The following is a 23903-nucleotide window of genomic DNA, read 5'->3' on the forward strand; positions in this document are numbered from 1 at the left end:
AAGCTTTTGGTTTGTTTCTTTGATTTTTCAAGACAGGGTTTCTCTATGTAGTCCTAGCTGTCCTCGAACTTACTCTGTAGACCAGGCTGGCTTGGAACTCACAGAGATCCGCCTGCCTCTGCCTCCCAAGTGCTTGGATTAAAGGTGTGCACCACTAACACCGGGTTTCTACATGAAGTTTTTAAAATGTGTTTTTCCATCATGATAACTGTATAGTAAGGAGTGATATGTGTAAGACCAAAAGCTTCCTTTGTTTTTGTTTTCTAATGCTGTAAGAGAAAATAGAAGAAAATCTCAGGTAATTTTAGTGGGATTTATCTTTGTTTTGTTGAGACGGGATCTTACTATGTAGAGTTAGCTTGAAATCCTCTTGCAGCTAAGAATAAAATATTATCTCAATTTATTTCTCTTTGGTAATGCAGTTTTATTTTGCTTAGAAATGTCTTATTTTTTATTGCCATGACAAAGACATGTTTATAAAAGAAGACATTTAATTGGGCTCATGATTCCTGAGGGTTAGAGCCCATGACCATCGTGGTGGAAACCATGGCAGCAGGCAGACAGACATGGTGCTGCAGTGGTAGCTGAGAGCCTGGATTTGATCCACAAGCATTATGCAGAGAGAGAGAGGGAGGGAGAGAGGGGGGAGATCAAGAGAGAGAGAGCGAGCAAGGGCTAACTGGGAATGATGTGGGCTTTTGAAACCTCAAAGCTCATCCCCAGTGACACACCTGGTTTAACAAGGCCACACCTCCTAATCTAGTAGTTTTCAACCTGTGGGTTGTGACCCTTTCACAGGAGTTGCATATCAGGTATTCTGCATAGATATTTATGATTCACAACACTAGCACACAGTTATGAAGTAGTAACGAAAATAATTTTATGGTTGGGGGTCACCACAGTGTGAGGAACTGCATTAAAGGGTTAAATCATTAGAAAGGTTGAGAACCACTGTCATTATACTTCCAAATAGTTCTACCACCAACAGATCAAGCATTCAAATATTAGAGCCTGCGGAAACCATTCTCATTCAAACCACCACAAATGTTAGAGAATCCTGTCTTCAACAGTGAGTAACAAATATCTAACCCTTGGCCTTGCATGTACTAGGCAAACACCTTACCACTAAACTACAGTCTCAGCTTAGTCTGATAGAATGAAAGCCTCCAGCTTTGGAATTAGGGCAACTTTATCATGTATGAAGAAAGTCATATGCTGCTACTTACAGATGCTTGAGACACTTTTATGTGTGTGTGTGTGTGTGTGTGTGTGTGTGTGCATGCACATACATTGCAAAGGCCAGAACTTTTTTTGCTGTATTGCCTTGAGACAGGATCTCTCCTTGAGCTGGAAGCTTTCCATTTGACTCAGGCTGGGTAGCCAGAGAGATACCTATCTCTGCTCCCAAATGTTGGGGTTAATGGCATGCTTTTTAGGTGGGTGCTAGGAATTTGAACTCAGATCCTCAGGTCTTCATTCTTACAGAGAAAGCATTCTTACCTTCTGAGCTATCTCTCTAGCCTAGGATGTTTTTATTTATTTATTTGAGGCAAAGTCTCATGTTGCCCAGGCTAGAGTCAAACTTCCTATGTAACTGAGGATAGCCTTGAATTATTATTATTAGATTATCAGCAATCTCTCAATTGCTGATTTTATAAATTGCCAAAGAGATTACATTTGGTTAGTCATGTTTCTTCACTTAGGCATTACTTAAAGAAATTTTTAACAAGATTTTTATTTTCAGTGTATGGGTGTTGTGCTTTCATGTATGTCTGTGTACCAGGTGCATACCTGTTACAGGCCAGAAGTTGTCTGATCCTCTGAAACTAGAGTTACAGATGATTGAGAGCCACTATGTGAGTGCTGGGAATAGAACCCAGGTCTCTTGCAAGAGCAATGAGTGTGTTTAACCACTGAACCCCGTAGGTATTTTGTTCAGATATACAAGCTAGAACCCAGCTGGGTTAGTAAAATAATTGTTTAAATTCTTCTCTCTGAATACTGGTTAATCTATTTTCCCATATTTATATTATTTTATTTATTTATTTATTTTGGTTTTTCGAGACAGGGTTTCTCTGTGGCTTTGGAGGCTGTCCTGGAACTCGCTCTGTAGACCAGGCTGGCCTCGAACTCACAGAGATCCGCCTGCCTCTGCCTCCCGAGTGCTGGGATTAAAGGCGTGCGCCACCAACGCCCAGCTATTATTTTATTTTTACAGATTTCATTTTATATGTATGGGTTTTTGCTTGCATGTGTCTGCCCCCATTCCCCACCCTGTGTGCGTGCGTGCGTGCGTGTGTGTGTGTGTGTGTGTGTGTGTGTGTGTGTGTGTGTGTGAATGTGGTATTGAGAGATGGAGAATGCCAGGTGTTCTTACCACTCTACACTGTCTCATAGCCACAGTTTTTTGGTTATGCTAATTATACTTTTGAATTCTTTTTCTTTTTTTACTTCCAATACTTTATTGCAAAAATTATCTCAGCAGCACAAGATTTAAAGATTCTACTTTTGGTATTTAAAAAGGAATGAAGCCCTAAAACTGACTGTTTATACATGTTTTATACAGTACTCTTCATTTTTAAAATAATGCCCTCTTCCAGTGTTTTGCATTTATATCAATAGGATACAGTCCCAAAGAAGAATTTTAAAAGTCATTATTTATGTGTATGTGTCTTCATGTGGGTATATGAATGTGAGTACAGGTGCCAGAGCTATCTGATCATCTTTAGCTAGAGTTACAGATGGTTGTGAGCCACTGCTGGATTTGGGCTCTCTGGAAGAACATCAAGTGCTTATAACTGTTGAGCTTTCTCTCTAGCCCCCAAAAGTATAGTTTTTTAAGGGAAACGTCATTTTCAAAACAGGTAGCTTAATTTTCACAGGTGTAACTCTCTTTTTTTTAAAAAATAATTTGATCATCTAATATACAGTTTAACACAGTTCTAAAACTGCAACAAATGTGTCTAGCATAATGAGGTTGTCTGATGATAAACACAGTTCACTAGTTAAGCAAACAGTGTTGCCAAGCCTTTGGCTGGCTAGAGAACTGCAGTAGTAGGTTTTATAGAACGAACTGGAACATCAGCTAATTGGCATTTTGATAATGAAAACTATTAGGTTAGTTTCTTATATTGTAAAATCATTTATAAACCTCTTGTTTTTCTTTTTTTGGAGGTAGAATTTTACTTTATAACTCTAGGATAGCCTTAAACTCTGTTTTCCTGCCTTAGTCTTCTAAGGGCTGGTTACAGGTTATGTGCTTTGTTAGAAGTGTGTGTGTGTGTGTATATACACATATATATATTTCCCTAGAAAGTTACATTGTAATATTCAGTTAACCAAGGTATAGTACATGTTTATAATGCTCCAAATATAAATTTAATACATTTTTTCTATGATCTTCATGGATGTTAATGGGTGATGATAAAGCATTGTAATTAATTGAAGCTTTTATGCAAGGGAGTGAATACAAAGCAACATATTGGTGATAGGTGAGATAATGCCAGATAATGTTTCTGTAATCAAGCTGTATATGATATCAAAATTTCGTTTTATGGCACACGATTTCCCTACCAAATTTGTACAAAAATCCAGATCTAGGAAAAGTAATTTTTGAACTACATTTTCATACTTAATACAAATTTTTATTTGCCGAAATGATTACAGCCAGCATTCAGGAGACTCAGGCAGGAGGATACTGCCAGTTTGAGGGCAGTCTGAGCTACAGAGAATCTGCTTGAAATACCAAAAAACAAACAAAAAGCCTAGACACAACTCCCCAGCTAGGAATGTAGTTTAGTGGTAGAGTGCTTGCTTAACATGCATTAGGCCTAGGCTTAGTCCCTAGTACTACATACATAATCACACACGAAAAACAAAAATTTCAAATTATGCATGATTCATACTGAAATAAACTGGGAACTCTGCTTCAACAAATCCTTACAAAATTCACCTGAACCTGGGGGCTGGAAATGATGGAATGACATTTCTTAACCTCTCGGTATCCTTACAACAAACTTAAATCTCCACATGAATCCCTAAAATCAGTATGCTTAGAATTTTGGATATTTGTTCTTAAGATGAAGGGAACTAAGCTGGGTGTTGGTAGCGCATGCCTTTAATCCCAGCACTCGGGAGGCAGAGGCAGGTGGATCTCTGTGAGTTCGAGGCCAGCCTGGTCTACAAAGCGAGTTCCAGAACAGCCTCCAAGACAATACAGAGAAACCCTGTCTCGAGAAAAAAAAAAAAAAAAAGATGAAGGGAACTATGGATGATTTCAGGTGAGAAAATAGCATTTCAAATAGTGCTGTGACCAAGTGAAGCTGATTACAAGAAGTTGAGAAGTTTGAGTGAGGTGAAGGAGGGAAAGACTTACTTCCTCATGCCAGAAAATGACTAGGGTGATAACTAAAAGCATTGAGAGGGTGAACAAAGTTGAAGGGATGAAGACATTAGCAGATAGAATTATTGGGACTGAGTAGTGGTTCTAATCCCATATTCCAAGAACAGCTGGAAATTTCAGGTTCAATGATGTGGCTGGAGAGAATGGGTAAGTGTCTCAGCTCACACAGCTTGTAAGGGGGGCAGAGCAGAACTCTGGTTCATACTCATCAACTCCCAATGCTTTTTCCCCAACTCCATCACTGTATTGAACTGGTCAGCCACATCTCCACCTCAGAACTGGAGACAAAGGTGAAGGGAGAGGACTGCCAGGGTGGCTGAGTCAGTTGTGTCAGCCAGTGAAGCGGTACAGCGAGGAGACACCTGCCGGATGAGGAAGGGGTTCGGTTTAGCTTTGAGCATGTGTTTAAGACCCATGAGCCAGTCTCTACGACACACCTGGCAGATTCTTGGGAGACTGATGCTCAGAAGAGTAGCTTGAAGTGAAATTTGAGACGCAGCAGATAAAGATGAAATGGCCTAGGGAAGTGTGTGAAGCATTGCTCCTGGAGGCCTGGGGCAATCTAACCTTTTTGTTTTTTTGTTGTTGTTGTTGAGAAAGTCTCACTATATATATATAGCCCAGGCTTGCCGCCTGGAACTTGCTACTTAGCTAGCATTGAACTCACTGCCTTCCTAGTGTTAGAATTAAAGATATGCACCACCACACCCAGCTGGAATGCCAATTTTTTTAAGTGGGTCAGCAGATGTGGTTTATACAGGCTCATGGCAGTGATCCCAGCTACAGTTGGATCATCATGGGTTTGAAACTAGGCTGGGCTAGAGTGAGAACCTGTTTCAAGTGTTTATTTTGTGTATATGTGTTTTATTTGTGTCTGTGCCTACATGTTATATGCATGCCTAGTACCCTTGAGGCTTCTCAGGGCTTCAGATCCTCTGAGACTGGAGTTATGGATGGTTGTGAACCACCATGTGGATGCTGGGAATAGAATCCTGACTCTGGAAGACAGCTGATTCTTTTAGCCACCAAGCCATCAGTCAAGCCCCAAAATCTTGTTTAAAAAAAAATCAAGACAGAACAAAGGGTTGAATAATTTGGACGAAAAAGCAGAAGGTAGTGTTACAAAGACTTCAAGAAGGTTAGAATTTAAGGGAAATGCTGAAGAGACCTTAAAGAAAATGGAGTCTAAAAACATCCTATAGATTTGGCAAGTTGGCAGCCAACCAGAGAGGGCATCTTAGAGGATAGAATAAATTATTTCTCTCAGTATTAGATCAGAGTATCCTTGAGCTCACAGAGATCTGCTTGTCTCTGCTTCCCAAGTGCAGAGACTTTTACCCCTCTCCACTTTACTTTAGAAACATTAAGTTTTTCAGGCTGGGCGTGGTGGCACATATCTTTAATCATAGCATACTGGAGGCAGGTGGATTTCTCTCTGTAAAGTAAATTCAAATCCAGCTGGACTGCATAGTAAGCTCTAAGTGTAGACAGTGATACTTTGTTTCAACAACAAATAGCAGCTACAGAATATATTAGTTAGTCAGAACAGGCAAGATGGTTTAGTGGGTAAAGTACTTGCTGTGCATGTCTGATGGTCTGAATTTAATCCCTGCATCTCACAGTGAAAGGAGAGAATTGATCCACAAAGTTGTCTCCTGACATCCACTTGTTCACCTCCTCACTCATACAAAATAATAATAAAGCTGAAAATATAAAAATATCCAACAAATTATTTTATAGTGAAATATAGAAAGTATCAGTTCTTTTATACTCTATTGTCCTGTGATCATTATTGCTCAGATGATATTATTATTCTTTGTTGTATAGCTGTTCCCCCTTTAGGCTCTTGGAAAGTAAAGCGACTACACTCCAGAGTGTAACACAAATACTGATATTTGGGTTCAAACTTCAAGCTGAATATCAGAAAAGCAAAACAGCCGGCCACTAGCTCTCACCTCTACCTCAGTTTGAAAGGCTTGACCCATGCATGAGTTCTCCACCAAGTCTCAGAATGCTGCCTCTCCTCAGTGTGTCTGGAGAATGAATGCCTCTCTGAGACCTTGCATCTGTCTTACATATTTCCCTAATGTTGAGCTATAAACTCTTTTAGACTGATTCACTCTTGTGTAGGTTTGAGTGACCTTGGACTCACAGAGATCCATCTACCTCTTAATTCTGAGTCCTAGGATTAAAGGTGTGTACCACCTCTTCCTGCTGGGGTTAAATGTGTGCCTGGATGGCTTGTGGCTGACTGCTTTCTGAATCTTCAGGCAAGCTTTAATAAATCATTAATAGTATATCATTAGAGTGTCTTCAGGACTTTGCATAAGAGCATGACATATAACAGATGCTGATCGGTATTTAATGAACCAATGCTTCTTATCCTTTCTCTTAGATATAGGACTTTTAAAGAGGGTAAGATGTTTCCTTATAAATTGCTAGCATTATATAACTAACAGTAAGGACTAATCTCAAGGAATGGCACCCTCTTTTTTAATTAAAAATTTTATATGGTTATTATTGTATATGTATTGGGGTCTTGTATGTCATGATGTGTTTTTAGATCAGAGAACAACTTTGTTGAATTGATTTTCTCCTTCTCTCTTTACATGGGTTCTGGGGATTGAAGTCAGACCACCAGACTTATATAGCTAATGCCTTATCAGTTAAACTATCTTGTCAGTCCTTGATTTTTTTTAAAGATTGGTTTATTTTTATTTTATATGTATAGGTGGTTTGCCTGTATGTATGTCTGTGTACCATGTGCCTGAGGAGTCCAGAAGAGGGCATTGGCTGCTCTGGAACTTGAGTTTCAGTTTTCAGCCACTGTGTAGATGCTGAGAAGCAAATCGGAGTCCTTTGGGAGAGCAAGTGTTCTTAACTGATGAGCCATCTCTCCATTGGTTCCCTTCTGTCCTTTTAATGCAGCTGTCTTGTAGTTCAAGCTGGCCTTGAACTCCCTGTATAACCAGGGATGTCCTTGAACTCCTGATTCCCCTGCTTCAATCTTATGAGTGCTTGGATTACAAGAGTATGGGAAAGGGCGGTAAGCTTGCCTGTTGTCTGTAGTTTCAAAGAGAGGCTCAGTTGGGAAGGAGTTTGGGGAGCAGTGTGCCCATGGCTAAGCCCCACATTTCTGACATTCTTTCTAGCTATACGTTTTGGTCTTTTTCTTTACCAGTTTCACCTCATTTTACAATATCAAATGTTTAGAAGTAAAAAATGGTTAAATTTTAAAAAATTATGCTGAGTGTACCCCTATAATTTCAGTACTTGGTAAGTAGAGACAGGCAGATCTCCGTGTCATTGGTTAACATTGTGAGTTCCAGGACAGCCAGAGTTGCATAGTGAAAAGTTGTCAAAAATTAGTTTTATTTATGTGTCTCTGTGTGAGAATATACATATGTGTGCAGCTGATGGTAGAGACCAGAGGAGAGCGTTAGATAAATCTTTTGGAGCTGGAGTAACCCAATGGGCAGGAACCAAACTCAAGTGTTTGGAAGAGTACAAGTGCTCTTAATCATCATGCCATTTCGGGACCCCCTCTTTGATTGACTGTCTTGGAACTCTCTTTGTAGACCAGGCTGGCCTCAGACTCACAGAGATCTGCCTGCCTATGCCTGGGATTAAAGGCATGTGCCACCATTGTCCAGCCTTTTTTTTTTTTTTTTTTTTTTTTTTTTTTACAGTTGGTGTGTGTGTGGTGTGTGTGTGTGTACACATGAATGTTTGTGTCTGTGGATGCCTAAGACAGGGCATGCATATGTGCAGGTCAGCGGTTGTCTTTGTATGTTTCCAGGGATTAAATTTAGGCAACCAGGCTTGGCAGCAAGTAGCTTTACTAGATGAGCCTCCTTCATGCCTTTAATTACTTAGGTACCAGCCTCTTGTTTGTTTGTTTTCTGAGTCAGAGTTTCTCTGTGTAGCCCTGGCTGTCCTGGAACTCTCTCTGTCTTGAACTCAGAGAGATCTGTTTGGGATTAATGTGCTACCACTACCTGAGTTCCCTCCCCTCCTTCCCTCCCCTCCTCTCCTTTTCCTTCCTCTTTCTTCCCTCCCCTCCCCTTCACTTCCTCCCCTCAATTCCCTTCCTCTTAACCCCTTTCCTTTCTCCCTCCCTCCCTCCCTTCCTTCCTTCTCTTGTTTTTTTTCAAGACAGGGTTTCTCTGTGTAGCCTTGATTGTCCATACCAGCCTTTTAAAGTGGACTGAAAGGAATTTTTTTTAGATGAATTGGTAGTTTGGAATGCAAGCTGGACCTGCTGATATACACCTTTAGTCCTGCACTCAGAAGTAGAGGCCACCCAGAGCTGACTAGTGAGACTAATTCTCAAGAGGAAAAAAAACAAAAAAACAAGACAAACTTTGACAAAACTCAAAACTCAACTTTGAATTTAAGGTAAAAGAAAGTAGCTGAAAAAATTGTCTCAACGGAGTGAAATTTAAGAAAATGATAAATTCAGACTGAAGAGATGGTTCCGGCAGTTAAGAACATATGCTACTCTTCAGTCCTACCACCACATCCAGGGGATCTGACACCTCTGGCCTCTGCAGGCACCTATACTCTCAAGTGGGGATGGACACACACACTTAATAATAAAAATCTCTAAAAATAGAAACTGGTAAAATTATTGAATTAATGAAGTTACCTTTGCTTTTGTAAATAGTGGATAGCTGAGTGTGCTATACTGAGTATGTTGGATTAGATAGCACTACTTGTACTCCAGTGGATCTAATCTGAGAAATAGCCACTGTAAGTCTTATGATTCCTCCTTCCTAGTAAAAGAAGAACATTGAATAATAAATAGGTAAGTTGTTTTTGTTTTGATTTTTGGCTGTTGTTGTTTTTTTCTTAGATGGTCTCACTATGTAACTCTTGGTGGTCTGGAACTATATTGATCTAGATGACCTGGAACTCATAGAGTTCTGCCTACTTCTGCTTCTCAAGTCTAAGATTAAAGATATGTACTACTATATCTGGCATAAATGGTTAAGTTTGGAGAATAATTACAGAGTCCTTTTCTGCCTATAATTCTGTTTGTTAGTTCTAAAGAAGCTAGACTATATATTTACCAGGTATAGTGATGTATACCTTTAATCCCAACAATTGAGAAGCAGCTAGATCTCTGTGAGTTTGACACAAGTCAGCCATGGCTACATAGCAAGTTCCAAGCCAGCCAGTGCTATAAAAAAGTAAAACCCTGTCTCAATAAATAAATAAAATAAATAAAAGGAAGGAAAGAACCAAAGAAAAGAAAGACGGTATTTTTTTCTGACTCAGCTTTGGGAGATTTAATATTTTAAAAATAAAATGTTGTGACCTCCTAATTCAACATTGTGATTTTACTGCAGGATAAATAAAGAAGAAAACAGGGAAGGAGCAAAGCATTGATTACACATGTAATAATAATGAGCAAATGTGGCAGGAAAAAGTATATGAGGACAAATGTAAGGTAGGTGGTTGTTTTCCGGTTCTTTGCAAGGTTTTGCCTAGAGCCCAAATTTCCAGTGATAAGCAAATTAGTGGTGCCTCTGTACACACAGGTGCATGTGTGCATCCGTCTTTGTGGTGATTACATGTACTCATATCATTCAGCCATCTAGCTAAGGCCTTCCAAGTTCTACTGTGTAGCAGAGTAGGGATGAAGCTGAAATGGGTGTTCACATTTAGCTTTTGCTGAGTTCTGGTGACATCTTCAGCTCAAAAGTAGACCTGCCTATCTGGATGTGTGAAGCATCTATTTCCCTTGCTATTAAACTTTGAAAATGAGAAGAGACTCCCCAGGGTGTTTTACAAATCAGAAATCTTCGAGTTTTCTTTTAATGACTCCCAGAAAACACTCTATTCCATCAGTTGGATCTATCTCTAATGAGAAAATAATTTTTCTGTGCCTTTTCTGGTAATGTTACTTGAAAATATAGGAACTTTGGCCTGGAGATGGAGCTTAGTTGGTACTTGCCTAGCATGCACAAAGCCCCAGATTCTACCTTTGCAGCAAATGAAGTGGGGCATGGCGGTGCAAGCCTCAAGTCCCAGCATTCCAGCTGTATAGGTAGGAGAATGAGGACTTCAAGGTTATCTTAGACCAGTTTGGTCTACCTGAGATCTAATCTTAAAAGGAAGAAAAAAAAGGCATTCATGAGGTTTTTGTCCTCCAATTATATTCTGTTTTTTAGAACATATGAAAAATATCCCAAGAGTAATTTAGTTGTTCACCAATCTAATTTTTTTTTTTAATAAATGGGAAAGACACCAAACTATAAATTTACTAGTTAACTGTAGTTTTATAACTGTCTTATTTTTAAGTTTGAATTTTTGGTCTGTGCTTCCTTTTCTCTTCTTTGATCCTAACTTTTGTTTTTGTTTTGTTTTTGTTTTTTTCGAGACAGGGTTTCTTTGTATTGTTTTGGAGGCTGTCCTGGAACTTGCTCTGTAGACCAGACTGACCCCGAACTCACAGAGATCCTCCTGCCTCTGCTTCCCCAGTTCTGGGATTAAAGACGTACGCCACCAACGCCTGGCTGACCTTAACTTTTAAGAATTGTCTCCGCCGGGTGTTGATGGTGCACACCTTTAATCCCAGCACTCGGGAAGCAGAGGCAGAAGGATCTCTGTGAGTTCGAGGCCAGCCTGGTCTACAGAGCTAGTTCCAGGGCAGCCTCCAAAACAATACAGAGAAACCCTGTCTGGAAAAACCAAAAAAAAAAAAAAAAAATTGTTTCCTGGGTGCTCATGATAGATATCATTTATTTAAATTGTTTTCCCATTTTTCCGTTCTTCATCTTGCTTATATAACCTTCAATATTCTGTACATGTGGCCCCATCCTCAGCAGATGTCTGCCTTGTTCTCAAAGCATTTCATATGTATCATACTTCACATAGGTTAAGAAGTTCCTTGGCCTGGACCTCATGGTAGGACTGTGATCCCAGCATTTGGGAAGCTAGGACTCACAAGTTCAAGGCCTGCCTGGCCTACATAGTAAGATCCCATCTCAAAACTAGCACCCCACCCCAAACCCGTCCACACACAGCAGATGCTGTGATGGAAGGCAATAAGAAGATAAAATATTGGAAATATTAAAGGAAGGACACTTTCCATAGTAGACTATAGGTTTTTAATTTAGTATAATTATTTTAGTTCTCTCTTATTTGGGCAATATTTTCAGATTGTCTCTCTTTCAGTCCATCCAGGCTTGCCTCAAACTCACTATGTAGTTGAGGCTGGTCTTGAATTTTTGATCCTACTGTCTGTTTGACCCTACTATGAATTACAGGCATTTGCTACTTTGCCTGGTATATTTGTTAATTTTTGTTGCTGTGATAAACACTATAAACACTGCTTTAGAAAGAAAGAGTTTATTTTGACTTGAGATTCAGAGGGTTAGAGTACATAATTGGGGTGTGGGGATGGGCATATCAGCAGAAAGGTAGAGATGAAACCTGAGAGATCACATATTTATTCACATACAGGAAGCAGAGAGCAAACTGGAAGTGGATAGAGGGTATGTATTCTCAAAGTTCCCCCTCTCCTACAGAGGCATCTTTCTATAGCAAGGCTCTAATTCATAGAGGTTTCATAACTTCTCCTAACAGCTCTACCAGCCAGGGACCAAGTGTTTAAATATTTGAGTCTATCAGGGACATTACCCATTCAGACTACCACATCTAGCTTTTATATTTTTCTCTTAATAGAATAAGACTTCTTGTAATATGATTTACCTTGTAGAAAGACAGCATATAGAAACTATTAACATAAAATGAGTTCAGAAGTAAAAACATAACAAAAGTAAGTTATTCCTTGAAAAATGATTTTTCTCCTCTTAATAACTGAGGGTCTGAGGATGTAGCTCAGTGGTAGAGCACTGCTTAGCTCCCCATCCTAGAACTGCAAATTGGATGAACGAATGAGTAAATAAACTACTCAGAAGCAGCTGGTGGTGGTGGTACACGCCTTTAATCCCAGCAGGTGGATCTCTGTAAGTTCGAGACCAGCCTGGTCTATAAGAGTTAGTTCCCGGACAGCCTCCAAAGCCACAGAGAAACCCTGTCTCGAAAAACAAAAACAAAAAATTACTTGGAAGCTGGAGGAAGGTGCTCAATTCTTACTGATTCTACTTTTCTGGAAGACTTGTTTTCAGAAATTGCTTACTGTCAATAGAGCCAGGTACATAATTGTAACACAGTGTAGACAATAGAGAAGGAAGATCTTTTACATCATATCACAGTATAAAGTAGGTGTATTAGGTCCTGAGAATTACTTATACTGAACTTTTCCTGTAATATTTCATTTAATGTTATTTTCATTCATACTAAACAGAACACTTACTTATCAAGAAGACAATTGTATGAATTGTATGATTGTTATAAGTCTTTAAAAACTTTATTTTTGAGAAAGAGAGAGAGAGAGAGAGAGTGTGTGTGTGTGTGTGTGTGTGTGTGTGTATGTGTGTGTGTGTGCTGTGTAGGTCAGAGGACCATTTGCTTATGTTGGGTTTCTTAGTTTACCATGAGGGTCCCAGGCTTGGCAGCAGGCATTAAACAACCAATTCCCATAAAATATATTATGGTACTCCCTTAGCATCTTTTGTGTTTACTGAGCAGAAAATTAATGTCAGAGCTTTAAGATTCTATTACTGAACCTATTTTGTTTTCTCCCTTTTTCTTTTTATTCTTCTCTTATATAATACATCTTGACCAAATCCTTCCCTCCCTCCACACCACCCAGTTCCTCCCCTCTTCCCCAGGTCCACTGCTCCTCCATTTCTCTTCAGAAAAGAGCAGGCCTTCCAGGGATCTGAACAAAACATTGTTGCACACAAAATAAAAGACCCAGATATTGGGGTTCAAGCTTTAAGCTGAAGATCAGAAAAGCAAAGCAACCAGCCACTAGCTCTCACCTCTACCTCAGTTCAGACCAAAGGGGTAATCCCCAGGCTGTTTCTGACTTCACTGCTCCTCAGATTCACTCAGACTGCTATGCTCTTCTCAATGTGGCTAGAGACTAATTTTCAGACTGAATGACTCTACTTCTTATATCACTCAAATCCTGGGATTAAAAGCATGAGTTCTGATTCACTCTCCTGCAGCCCATGGTGGTCTTGGACTCAGAGATCCATCTGCCTTTCTTCTGAGTCCTGGGGTTAAAGGTGTGTGCCACCACTGTCTTGTTTCTATAGCTGTTAGGATTAAAGGTGTGTATCGCCACTGCCTGATCTTTATAGCTTGAGGCTGGCTTTGCTTTCTGAATCCTCAAACAAGCTTTAATAAATCATAAATAATATATCACCACAGAACATGGCATAACAAGATGCAATAAAGACTAGGCACAAACCCTCTTATCAAGGCTGGATGAGGCAACCCAGTAGAAGAAAATGGCCCCCAGGAACAGGCAAAAGAGTGATAAACACTCCCACTGTCAGGAGTCCCACAAATACCCATAGCTAAACAACCACAGCATGTATGTAGAGGGCCTAGCACAGACCAGTACAAGCTCTGTGATTACCGCTCAAGTCTCTTTGAGCCCCAATGAGCACTGCTTAGTTGATTCTATGAGCCATGTTCTCCAGTGTCCTTGACCCCTCTGGCTCTTACAGTCTTTCCTCCCTCTCTTCTGTGGGATTCCCCTAGGCTATGTCCAATGTGGGTCTCTGCATCTGCTCCCATCAGCTGAAAGAGGAAACCTCTCTGATGATGATTGGGCACTGATCTATGAGTATAGTAGAATATTATTAGGAATCATTTCATTGCTTTTTTTTTAAATGCCAATAGTGTTTGGTTTTACTCTATGTCTTTGAGCCATGAAGCTTTCAGTTCCTGGCTATCTAGACAGTGTCAGGCACGGGTTCTCTCTCTCAGTGGCTTGGGCCTTAAGTTAGATCAGACATTAATTGGCCACTTCCACAAGCTTTGAGCCATCGTTGCCCCAGCACATGTTGCAGGCAGGACAGGTTGTAGGTTGACAGTTTTGTGGGTGGATTGGTGTTCCAGTTCTACTTCTGGAAACATTGCTTGGTTACAGAAGATGGTTTATACAGGGTCCATATCCTCCATTACCAGCAGTCCTCACCAGGGTCACCCTCATAGGTTCCAGGAAGTTTCTGCTGCTGTAGTAGGTTTCCACATTGCCCCTAAAATGTCTCCCAGTTCCAGTCATCTCTTCCCATAATATCTCCCTCCATCCTTCCCTCCTCCACCTGATCTGTCCTGTTCTCGTCTTCACCTGACCCCAGTCCACCCAAAATATATTTTATTTCCCCTTCCCTGGGGGTTGGGGGGCGGGGATCCATGTGTTCCCCTAGAGCCTTCCTTGTTACTTAGTCTTTTGGGGTTTGTGGATTGCAGCATGATTATCATTTTCTTCACAGCTAATGTCTACTTATAAGTGAGTACAAACCATGTTTGTTTTTCTGAGTCTGGATTACCTTACTCAGGATTGTTTTTCTAGTTCCATCCATTTGTCTGCAAATTTCATATCTTGTTTTAAACTGCTGAATAGTACTCCATTGTGTAAATATGCCACATTTTCTTTATCAGTTCTTCAGTTGAAGGACATCTAGGTTGTTTCCAATTTCTGGCTATTATGAATAAAGCCACTATGAACATAGTTGAACAGGTGTTCTTGTGTGTCTTTGGGGTATATGCCTAGGATTAGTATAGCTGGATCTTGAGATAGGTCAACTCCCAATTTTCTGAGGAACCACTATATTGAATTCCATAGTGGCTGTGCAAGTTTGCACTCCCACCAGCAGTGGAGGAGTGTTCCCCCTGCTCCAGTCCTCACCAGCATGAGCTGTCATTTGTGTTTTGAGTATAGACATTCTGACAGGTGTAAGATGGAATCTCAAAAAACAACATCAACAAAACAAAACCCCCAAAACAAAACAACACACACACACACACACACACACACACACACACACACAAAACAAAACAAAAAACGAAAAACAAAAACCTGGTAGTATAGACTGCTAGAAGTGAATATTAGAAAACTAGGTAAAAGCAGTAGCCAGTGTGTAGTAGCCCATCTTTTGTTTGTGCCCCACAATGAGGGGTCATCTGTGAGAACCCATCTTTGGGGGGTTTTTGTTAGATCCAACCAACTTTCCCAGTTCATTCCTGAGAGGGAGAGTGTGGACTGAGAAAACAGCAGGTAAAGATACTAAGGAAAAGATAGACACAGAATAGAGTCAGAAGGGCAATCCAGTGAATACTGAATGTCTCAAGCTTATTCTTTAACATTCTAATATATCCAAACCAAAAAGGGGGAAAAGACAAGAGATTTCTGTACCAAGATACAAGGAACAAAAAGACTTACTTAATTTTCCAAACATTCATTATCTGACCTTGAGATTTAAGAGTAACCACATCTTAGACCAAGTCTTTTGTTATTTAGATAAGACATCCATGCCTAAGGCCAAACATCTATAGTAAGACATCCATGCCTAAGGCCAAACATCTAAGGTCATGCCTTAGACCTTTAGGTCTTATGACTTTAACCTTGGAAGAGTAAGGATAGTTTTGAACTCTCTGACCTTAAGTCAAGATGAAGTGAAGCCATTTTTATGGACCCCGACAATTCTCCCTTCTAAATTTAATTAAATATCAGTGCTTCTGCCACAGGGCAGACAACACCTCCATAATAGTGTTCAATTGTTCTAATGAGTCATTTTCCCCCAAAGGGGAAGTCTCTGAGGCAACAACGGAAATGAGTTTCGACTGGCAAAAATGAGTTCTATGTTCCAAGATATAGTGTGGATAAACTGCTAGACATTCAGTCCATGGCCAGATCCAGGATAATTAAAACTCACAGAGGTCAGGGATGTTGGTGTAATAGGTTTGTTGAGAAACTGGAAGTCACCAACAATAGTGTCTTTCCCTTCTCAGACTATAGAATGATATCAGAGGGTCAGGAACACAGCTTCAGCAGGTCTCACTTAAAATTGTCTGGGGGACCTTAGTAGCTCTGTATGATGTCATCAGGTCTGGCATTCCTCTGCTTGATATACCTCATCAGATGTTTAGGCAGCCATCGAGCCTTGATTTCTTCCTGCAAGAGAAAACAAACAAGGCCTCAAACCCGTATTAAAACAGGATTGGTCCTTTCCATAATCCAATGTAAGGATCTTTCCATTTGACTTGAGCTCGAGTGCCATCATGCCAGAGTCTATACGTGACAGATTGCTTATGGACATACGCATCAGAAAATTTAAAATGAAGAGTGCATGTTTTAATGTGTTATGTGGAGACTAGGATACAACTCCCCTTTACTTATTTTTTGAAGTTGTGTTTTCAAAGCTCCATGGGCAAGTCAATTGTATGCTCCATCTGAGTTAGTATTTGTCTAGCAGCTTCCATGAACTGTCTAGGGGAACTAGGATCACAACTGCCCTTAAGAATCTCATTGAGGGGGTCAAGATCCCCTGTAGACAATTTTAAATATGGTTGTAGCCGTTGAATATCTCCCAATAATCTTTGGAAGTCATTCAAAGATTGTAAGCTATCTTTCCTAATTTCCAATTTTTGAGGCTTAGTTTCTTTAGAATATAACATATGCCCCAAATACTGAAAATGTGGTCATCTTTATATCTTTTGAGGGGCAATTATTAACCCTGCTTTGGCAAGGGTTTGCTGCAGCTGTCCATATGTTACAAGCAAAACTTTTCATTTTTATGGGCAAGTAAAATATCATCCAAATAATGAATAATATAAACCTGCAGAAATTGTTCTGTAATATTTTGTTAAGCTTGAACCACAAACTTCTGGCACAATGTTGCACTATTAGCCATGTGCTGGGGCAAGAACTTCCTCTGATACCTGTTAGTTCTTTTCTGCAGTGATGGGCAATGAAACATGAATCACCCGTCAACAGACCCATGTGGAGTTTATTGAGGGAAAGGGAAGAAGAGGGGGGGTCAACCAGGAGCAGAGAGAAAGAAGCCAAGAAGAGAGAGCTAGAGAGGAGAGAGAGGAGGGGACAAAAGGGGGGGGAGAGGAAGGAGATGAAGGGAGGGAGCAAGAGGTGAGGGAGAGCATGTGGAGATGCCTGCTTGAAAGGGGAAGCTTGTACGTGCATACTGAGAACTTATGCAGCCCTGTAACCATGACATAGCCGTGACGTGGCCACACGCCACAGGGCCCTTTGAGCTGCCTAAGTATCCCCTGTCATGGGGGTGGGTCAGCATAATGCCAGCTTCCAACAATATCTCCTAATGGGCTCCTTGAAATTAACTGATGGAACACTAGATGTAAATCTATGACAGTATTGGGAAGCCAAAGGGATGGTATAAAAACAACCCTTTTTTTTTTTGGTTTTTCGAGACAGGGTTTCTCTGTGGCTTTGGAGGCTGTCCTGGAACTAGCTCTTGTAGACCAGGCTGGCCTCGAACTCACAGAGATCCGCCTGCCTCTGCCTCCCGAGTGCTGGGATTAAAGGCGTGCGCCACCAACGCCCGGCCTAAAAACAACCCTTTAAATCTAAAATAATCTTATAGGTATATTTTGGTATGTGTCAGGACCCATGAAAAGGAGTCCATTTCATTTTGACTAACGGTCAGAGAGTTCAAAAATGTCCTTATGTCCTTAAGACATTAGTTTGGCCGCTACAGGATGTTTAGGCCTTGGTATTGAATGTCTCTATATAAATGACAACAGACTTGGACCCAGGTGTGGCAGGTGTGGCTACCAAATACCTGGAGGATTAAGGGAAGTCTCTTGCCTCTTATACATGATAATAGAAGTCTTCTGCCACTGTTGGATGAATACATAAGACAGTGTGAGAACAAACTAGGTGCACATTCAGTATGGACTGAATGGCCCTCCCCATAGCTATTCTGTGTCTCTGTCTCTGTCCCTTAACCCTTTCAGATAGCCTTTCATTCACACTCTCCCTCTCAGGTACAGACTGGGGTAGTCGGCTGGCTCCCACTAAAGCCCCACAAAGAGCACTTCCCATGGTATGGTTGCAGGAATGGGCAGTCCTGGCTGTAAAGCTGTCTTTAACTGCATGGTCTCATTAGCTTTTTTCAAATCTGGATTAATCTCCACTTTCCAATTTTTTTTATCATGAAAATAGGAAAATTACAGGGGGAATTAGAAGGCATAATATGACCTCTGTCCAGGTGTTCCTGCACTGTTGAGTAACTTGTAGTTTTTCTTCTTATAGAGGCCATTGATCTATCTAAAAAGGCTCATCTTTTTTTCCAAATAATAGGGTCTGCATAGAGTGCAGGCTTCTCAGTGACCTCTCCTAAAAATATCCTAATCCTGCTCTGGGAGGTCTCATGTTTGTATTTTTGATCATAGCCATTTGACAAGTATAAGATGAAATCTCAAGCAAGCAAGCAAGCAAGCAAACAAAAAACCCCAAACAAAACAACAACAAAAAAAGTGAATATTCCTAGTTAGGTAAAGCAGTAGCTAATGTTCCTAGGTACTTCAGTTATTGCCTTAATGTGTTTTTCTTTTTGTCTTTTAGGCAAATGACCACGGAAACAGTTGAATCACAGCAGGATCGAAGTGTAACACATTCTGTAGCAGAGCATAGCTCTGCTCATATGCAGACTGGCCAAATTTCTGTTCCTACTCTAGCTCAGGTAGGCCATAGGCAGGCACTGATGAAAGTTAAAAATAAACAGAGATGAGAATTGTGTGAAGATTTTTTTCACTTATCTTAAACACCCCATATTTATTTATTTGATTTTGATAAGAATATAGTTTTGTGCCAGGTGGTGGTGGCACACGCCTTTAATCCCAGCACTCGGGAGGCAGAGGCAGGTGGATCTCTGAGAGTTTGAGGCCAGCCTGGTTTACAGAATGAGTTCCAGGCTAGCCTCCAAAACAATACAGAGAAATCCTGTCTCAGAAAACCAAAAAAAAAAAAGATGTATATATATTTTTGTATTGTAACATGAGCTGGGTAGTACTCTGACCCATACTGCTCTTAGCACTATGGAAAGGAAAGAGAAAAACTCCTTTGTAGCATATAAATTCCCAAGTTATTACTTGATTGTTTTGTTAATCCCAAATATATACAGTTCTAATAGTATAGTTATAAAGCTCGTGGAAAATTTCTATTTGCCCATTATGTATTTAGTTTGATTTTTATTTTCCAATCAGTTAGGTTTTCAATGTTTTATTAGTTCTCTGAGATTTTGTACACCATATTTTGATCATATTCACGCTTCCAACTCCTCCAGTTCTATGCCCCTTCCATTACTTCCCAACATTGTGTCTTCTTTTTATAATTAATTTTTTTTCTTTTTGAAACAGTATCTCACTGTGTAGTCCAGGCTGGCCTGGAACCCACCATGTAGACCTGGATGGCCTTAAACCCACAGAGATCCACTTGCCTCTGCCTCCCAAGTGCTGGGATTAAAGTCTCATCCTCTGTACCTTGACCAGTTATAGGTCTCGATGTTAATTTCCATCTATTACAAATAAATATAAGCTTCTTTGATCAGGGTTGAGAGATGCATTAATCTATGACTATAATAAGTCATTAGGATTCAGTTTAATACCATGCTTATTTGACAGCATAATGGTAGTAAGTTCGTGCCTAAGTACTATGACATGTCTAGCCATAGGCTCTTGGCCTCACAAAGGTGCTAGGTATGGTTTTCATCTTATCCAGCAGGTCTTAAATCTAACCAAAAAGTGGTTGGCTGATTCCATAATGTTCTTGCTACTATTTCACCAGTGGGCATGTCTTGTTAGGGCAATCAGTATTATAGCTTGCATGGTTCACAAATGGGTAAGATTGATGATTATTTTTCTCCTCTAGTAGAGTGAACAGCACCTTGCTGCATTGTGGAAGCTAGCCAGTAGGGATAAAGCTTTCAGGTCACTACTAGATTAATATCTCCATGTTCTATGACTCTGGTATGTGGCATTTTTAGCAATATCGTCTTATTGTCAAGTTTCAGAGGGTAACCAATAACATTAGCAGTAGTACTCTGTAATATGTGGGGGTCTATTGTGCCTTACTGGTCAACAACTCAAAAGAGATAAGAGTTGTGTTGAAACTGTAACTGAGCATTTTATATCCTGATCTGTAAGCAGCAGACAGAGTCTGACCTGGTGTGAACTTCTGAAACCTGAAGGCCCACTCCTGGTGACATACCTCCTCCAATAAGGCCACACCTCCTAATCTTTCCTGTTTCTTGCTCTAGTTGGCAGAGTGCCCCTGGGACAGCAGGGCCTAAAAATGAGGCAGATTAAAGTGTCATGCAATAGCCAACTTAGAGCATCAGATGATTTATATTCTGACCATTAAGAAGAGCCACCTGAGTAAAGTATACAGTCACACAGACAAGCTGCATGTGGCAAAAATATGTTTCCATAAGGCATATGAAGCAATAATAGACAGTTGTGATGAATAATCTGAAGTGAATTTATTCCTACTTATTACACCTCGGAGTGTCACAAAGCACATTCCAAGAACAACCCACGTTGGGAAGGAACAGAGATTATAAGACTCTTAGACTTGTTTCCTTGGAGTTTTCTCACCAGGTCTCAGAAATCTCCTCCCACAACTTTATTGATGGATTGTGTTCTGACATCTCCCCCTTTTTATTTTTAATAGCAGGATGTCCAGTGGTTTTGATTTGAGATGTTGTAGATTTTAATTGTCATTTGATGCATGAGTTTCCTATAAGCAAGCAAATGATAATGTTTGAACAGTGAAAGCATGTGTATAATACCAGATTCAAACTATGCCCAGTTACATTATTATATTAATCAGAAAAATCTAAACAATAGCTTGAAAAGAGAACCATATAATTAGTAGTTCTGGTATCTGGTAAAACATAAGAACATATGCCTTCAAATAGGAATATAAATTTTGTAATGTCCTATGCAAAAAGTGATTTATTTTTTAATGGTTTTTATTTTAGTTTATTTTTTGGTTTTTTTGAGACAGGGTTTCTCTGTATTATTTTGGAGCCTGTCCTGGAACTCGCTTTGTAGACTAGGCTTGGTCTCGAACTCACAGGGATCCACCTGCCTCTGCCTCCCGAGTGCTGGGATTAAAGGCGTGGCCACCACAGCCCGACCCGTGATTTATTTTTTAATAATTTTTTATTTAAATTAAAAATCTTGTTTTACATACCAATCACAGTTCCCTCTCCCTCCCGTCCTCCCATGTCCCCCCACCCCAACATCCCATCCCATCCCACCACCCCCATCTACTCTCCAGGGAGGGTGAGGCCTCCCATGGGGGATCATCAAAGTCTGTCACATCATTTGGGGCAGGACCTAGGTCCTCACCCATGTATGTAGACTGAGAGAGTATCCCTCCATGGGGAATGAGCTCCCAAAGTCCATTTGTGCACTAAGGATAAATACTGGTTCCCCTGTTAGAGGCCCCATATATAGTCCAGGCCTCCCAACTGACACCCATGTTCAGGGGGCCTGGTTCATTACTATGCTGCTTCCCCAGATGTCAGATTGGGATCCATTAACTCCCATTTGTTCAGGTCAGCTGTTTTTGTGGGTTTCTCCAGCCTGGTCTTGACTCCTTTGCTCATCACTCCTCTCTCTCTCCAACTGGATTCCAGGAGTTGGGCTCAGTACTTGGCTGTGGATCTCCATTCTTCTAAGAGGGAAAAAATAGTTGTGTTCTGATAATAGCATTACTTACTCAGATCTGACCTTTGTAGAATGGAATGACTAAGCATAAACTGCTCAGAAACAGAAAGTATTAACTGTATTGGTTACTTGTATAAATCCAGATAAATATAAATGTTAATGAAGTTTTCCTGAAAGTTAGTGATTTTCAGAGGGAAAGTAATATGGAAAAACCTGGGCTCTTCTATTGCTAAGGAAGTGATTTAGATCCCAAGGAAAAATTAAACACAGCCCCTTTTCTAGATGAATGAATGAGTCTATTACAGTCTCAAAGTCCAGACATAAACACAGAGTCATTAGTATAATAACTTCTACCTTGGTGCACAGGGCCTTAAGGTTAACAGACTTGATTTCTGATGATACTCTTGCACTTCAGTCTGGTGATTTCTGCTGTCTCTCTGACTTGATTGCCCTGGGGCCAAAGGGCAATAATCATTCAGTGGATCTGTCTGCAATGACAGATGCATATTCCTTCCCAGTTTTCTTCTAGAGAAGTAAAAATAGGGCCAGTTAATGCATCAGCTTGCTTATTTCCTTCTGCAGTAAAACTGTGAGTCCATTGCTGGAAATAGTCCTACAACATAAGCAGAATCTGAAACTATATTTAAGGATTTATGAATTAACCATAACAGATAAGTCAAAAAGCCAGTTCTGCCTGTTGGGATCATGAAAAGGAAATATTAATAGATGATGAATATCTGGACCATAAATTCCTCCTATACCATTATATGAGCCATCAATAAAATAAATATCTGCCTGTGGAATGGGAAATGGTTGAACAATTTTTGTGATCACAAATTCAGTTCATATGAGAAAATCCATAATTTGCCAGCTGGATATTGATTTCCTATCCTTCCATAGTAATCTGCAAATGAAATTTGAAAATGTATAGAGTTCTTCAACCCTCTTAAAAACTTGATTGTTAGTTAAGGTAAGATAATATAGCAAGGATCAAATTCATATAATTGTGGGCATCAGTTCCTCCCTAGATTTACTAGTTGAGCAAGAAGAGTAAGGTAAGCAATTTGTGGTTTTTTTTTTTTTTTTTTTTTTGGTTTTACGAGACAGGGTTTCTCTGTATTGTTTTGGAGGCTGTTGGACCAGCCCGGCCTCGAACTCACAGAGATCCACTTGCCTCTGCCTCCCGAGTGCTTGGATTAAAGGTGTGTGCCACCACTGCCTGGCAGCAATTTGTATTTTATTGCTCTTGTGCTGTAATACCTGTAGGAGACAATTTAGTGGGGAAAATAACTAAGTTTAACTGCAGTAAAAGATACACAAATGCTTCTTTTAGTCTGACTTAAATGGCTATAATACTTTTCTTGCCTTTCAAGTTAATATGCAAGTACTGTCCAATGTTGCCTCTCCTTCTAGAGTTTTATATAGATTTGTTAGTGCATAATTAGGTAAACATTTTGATTTTGCTGACATTAAACTGAAAATACCAAGCGCAACTCCTGAGGCTGGGGAAGAAGTGGTAAACAAATTTCTGTTTGCCTGCTGTGTCCTAGCTTGCCTATGTTGTAAGGTTAGTTTTTGATGGGCTCTCCTAAGCCTATTAAAAAGTGGAACAAATTGAAGATTAGATAGATTACCACATTCCTCACACCATGCTTCAGGGTCATATTCAGGCAATGGAGGACACATACCTACAGGAGGTTCTAGAAAGGAAGCTGAGGGAAACATTACCTTCCCTGGCATAGTTGTTGGTAGCACTGTTTTTACTGTCTAGCCTGAATGGGGAAAATCTCTTTTTTCCTCTTTTACCAATTTTAATGTTTGATCCTTCAGTTTATATTCATTCAAGGAATTAGCCATCTCTTCCTCATGATTAATATCCTCCTTCTTTAAGTGTTTTGATAACAGTCCGAACTAATGT

At 40.1% G+C, this 23903-nt stretch overlaps 1 protein-coding gene across 25 annotated transcripts in view; it reads left to right on the forward strand.

Moving 5' to 3' along the window:
* Positions 1-23903, forward strand: part of Crem (cAMP responsive element modulator) — an 81068-nt gene that overhangs the window by 2626 nt on the left and 54539 nt on the right. For 20 of the 25 annotated variants that reach the window (XM_040755367.1, XM_040755369.1, XM_040755370.1 and 17 more), the window contains exons 2-3: positions 9754-9854; positions 18876-18993. The exons of 1 other annotated variant lie outside the window; for it this stretch is intronic. In XM_040755367.1, coding sequence (XP_040611301.1) covers positions 9811-9854; positions 18876-18993 — 162 coding nt within the window. In that variant the 5' untranslated portion in view covers positions 9754-9810. Of the gene's footprint in view, positions 1-9753; positions 9855-18873; positions 18994-23903 lie in introns of those variants that run through there. 4 more of the 25 variants (XM_040755364.1, XM_040755382.1, XM_040755365.1 and 1 more) reach the window with 2 other exon arrangements.

The sequence above is a fragment of the Mesocricetus auratus genome, unplaced genomic scaffold (assembly GCF_017639785.1).
Source record: "Mesocricetus auratus isolate SY011 unplaced genomic scaffold, BCM_Maur_2.0 Super-Scaffold_100013, whole genome shotgun sequence".
NCBI classification, from domain to species: domain Eukaryota; kingdom Metazoa; phylum Chordata; class Mammalia; order Rodentia; family Cricetidae; genus Mesocricetus; species Mesocricetus auratus.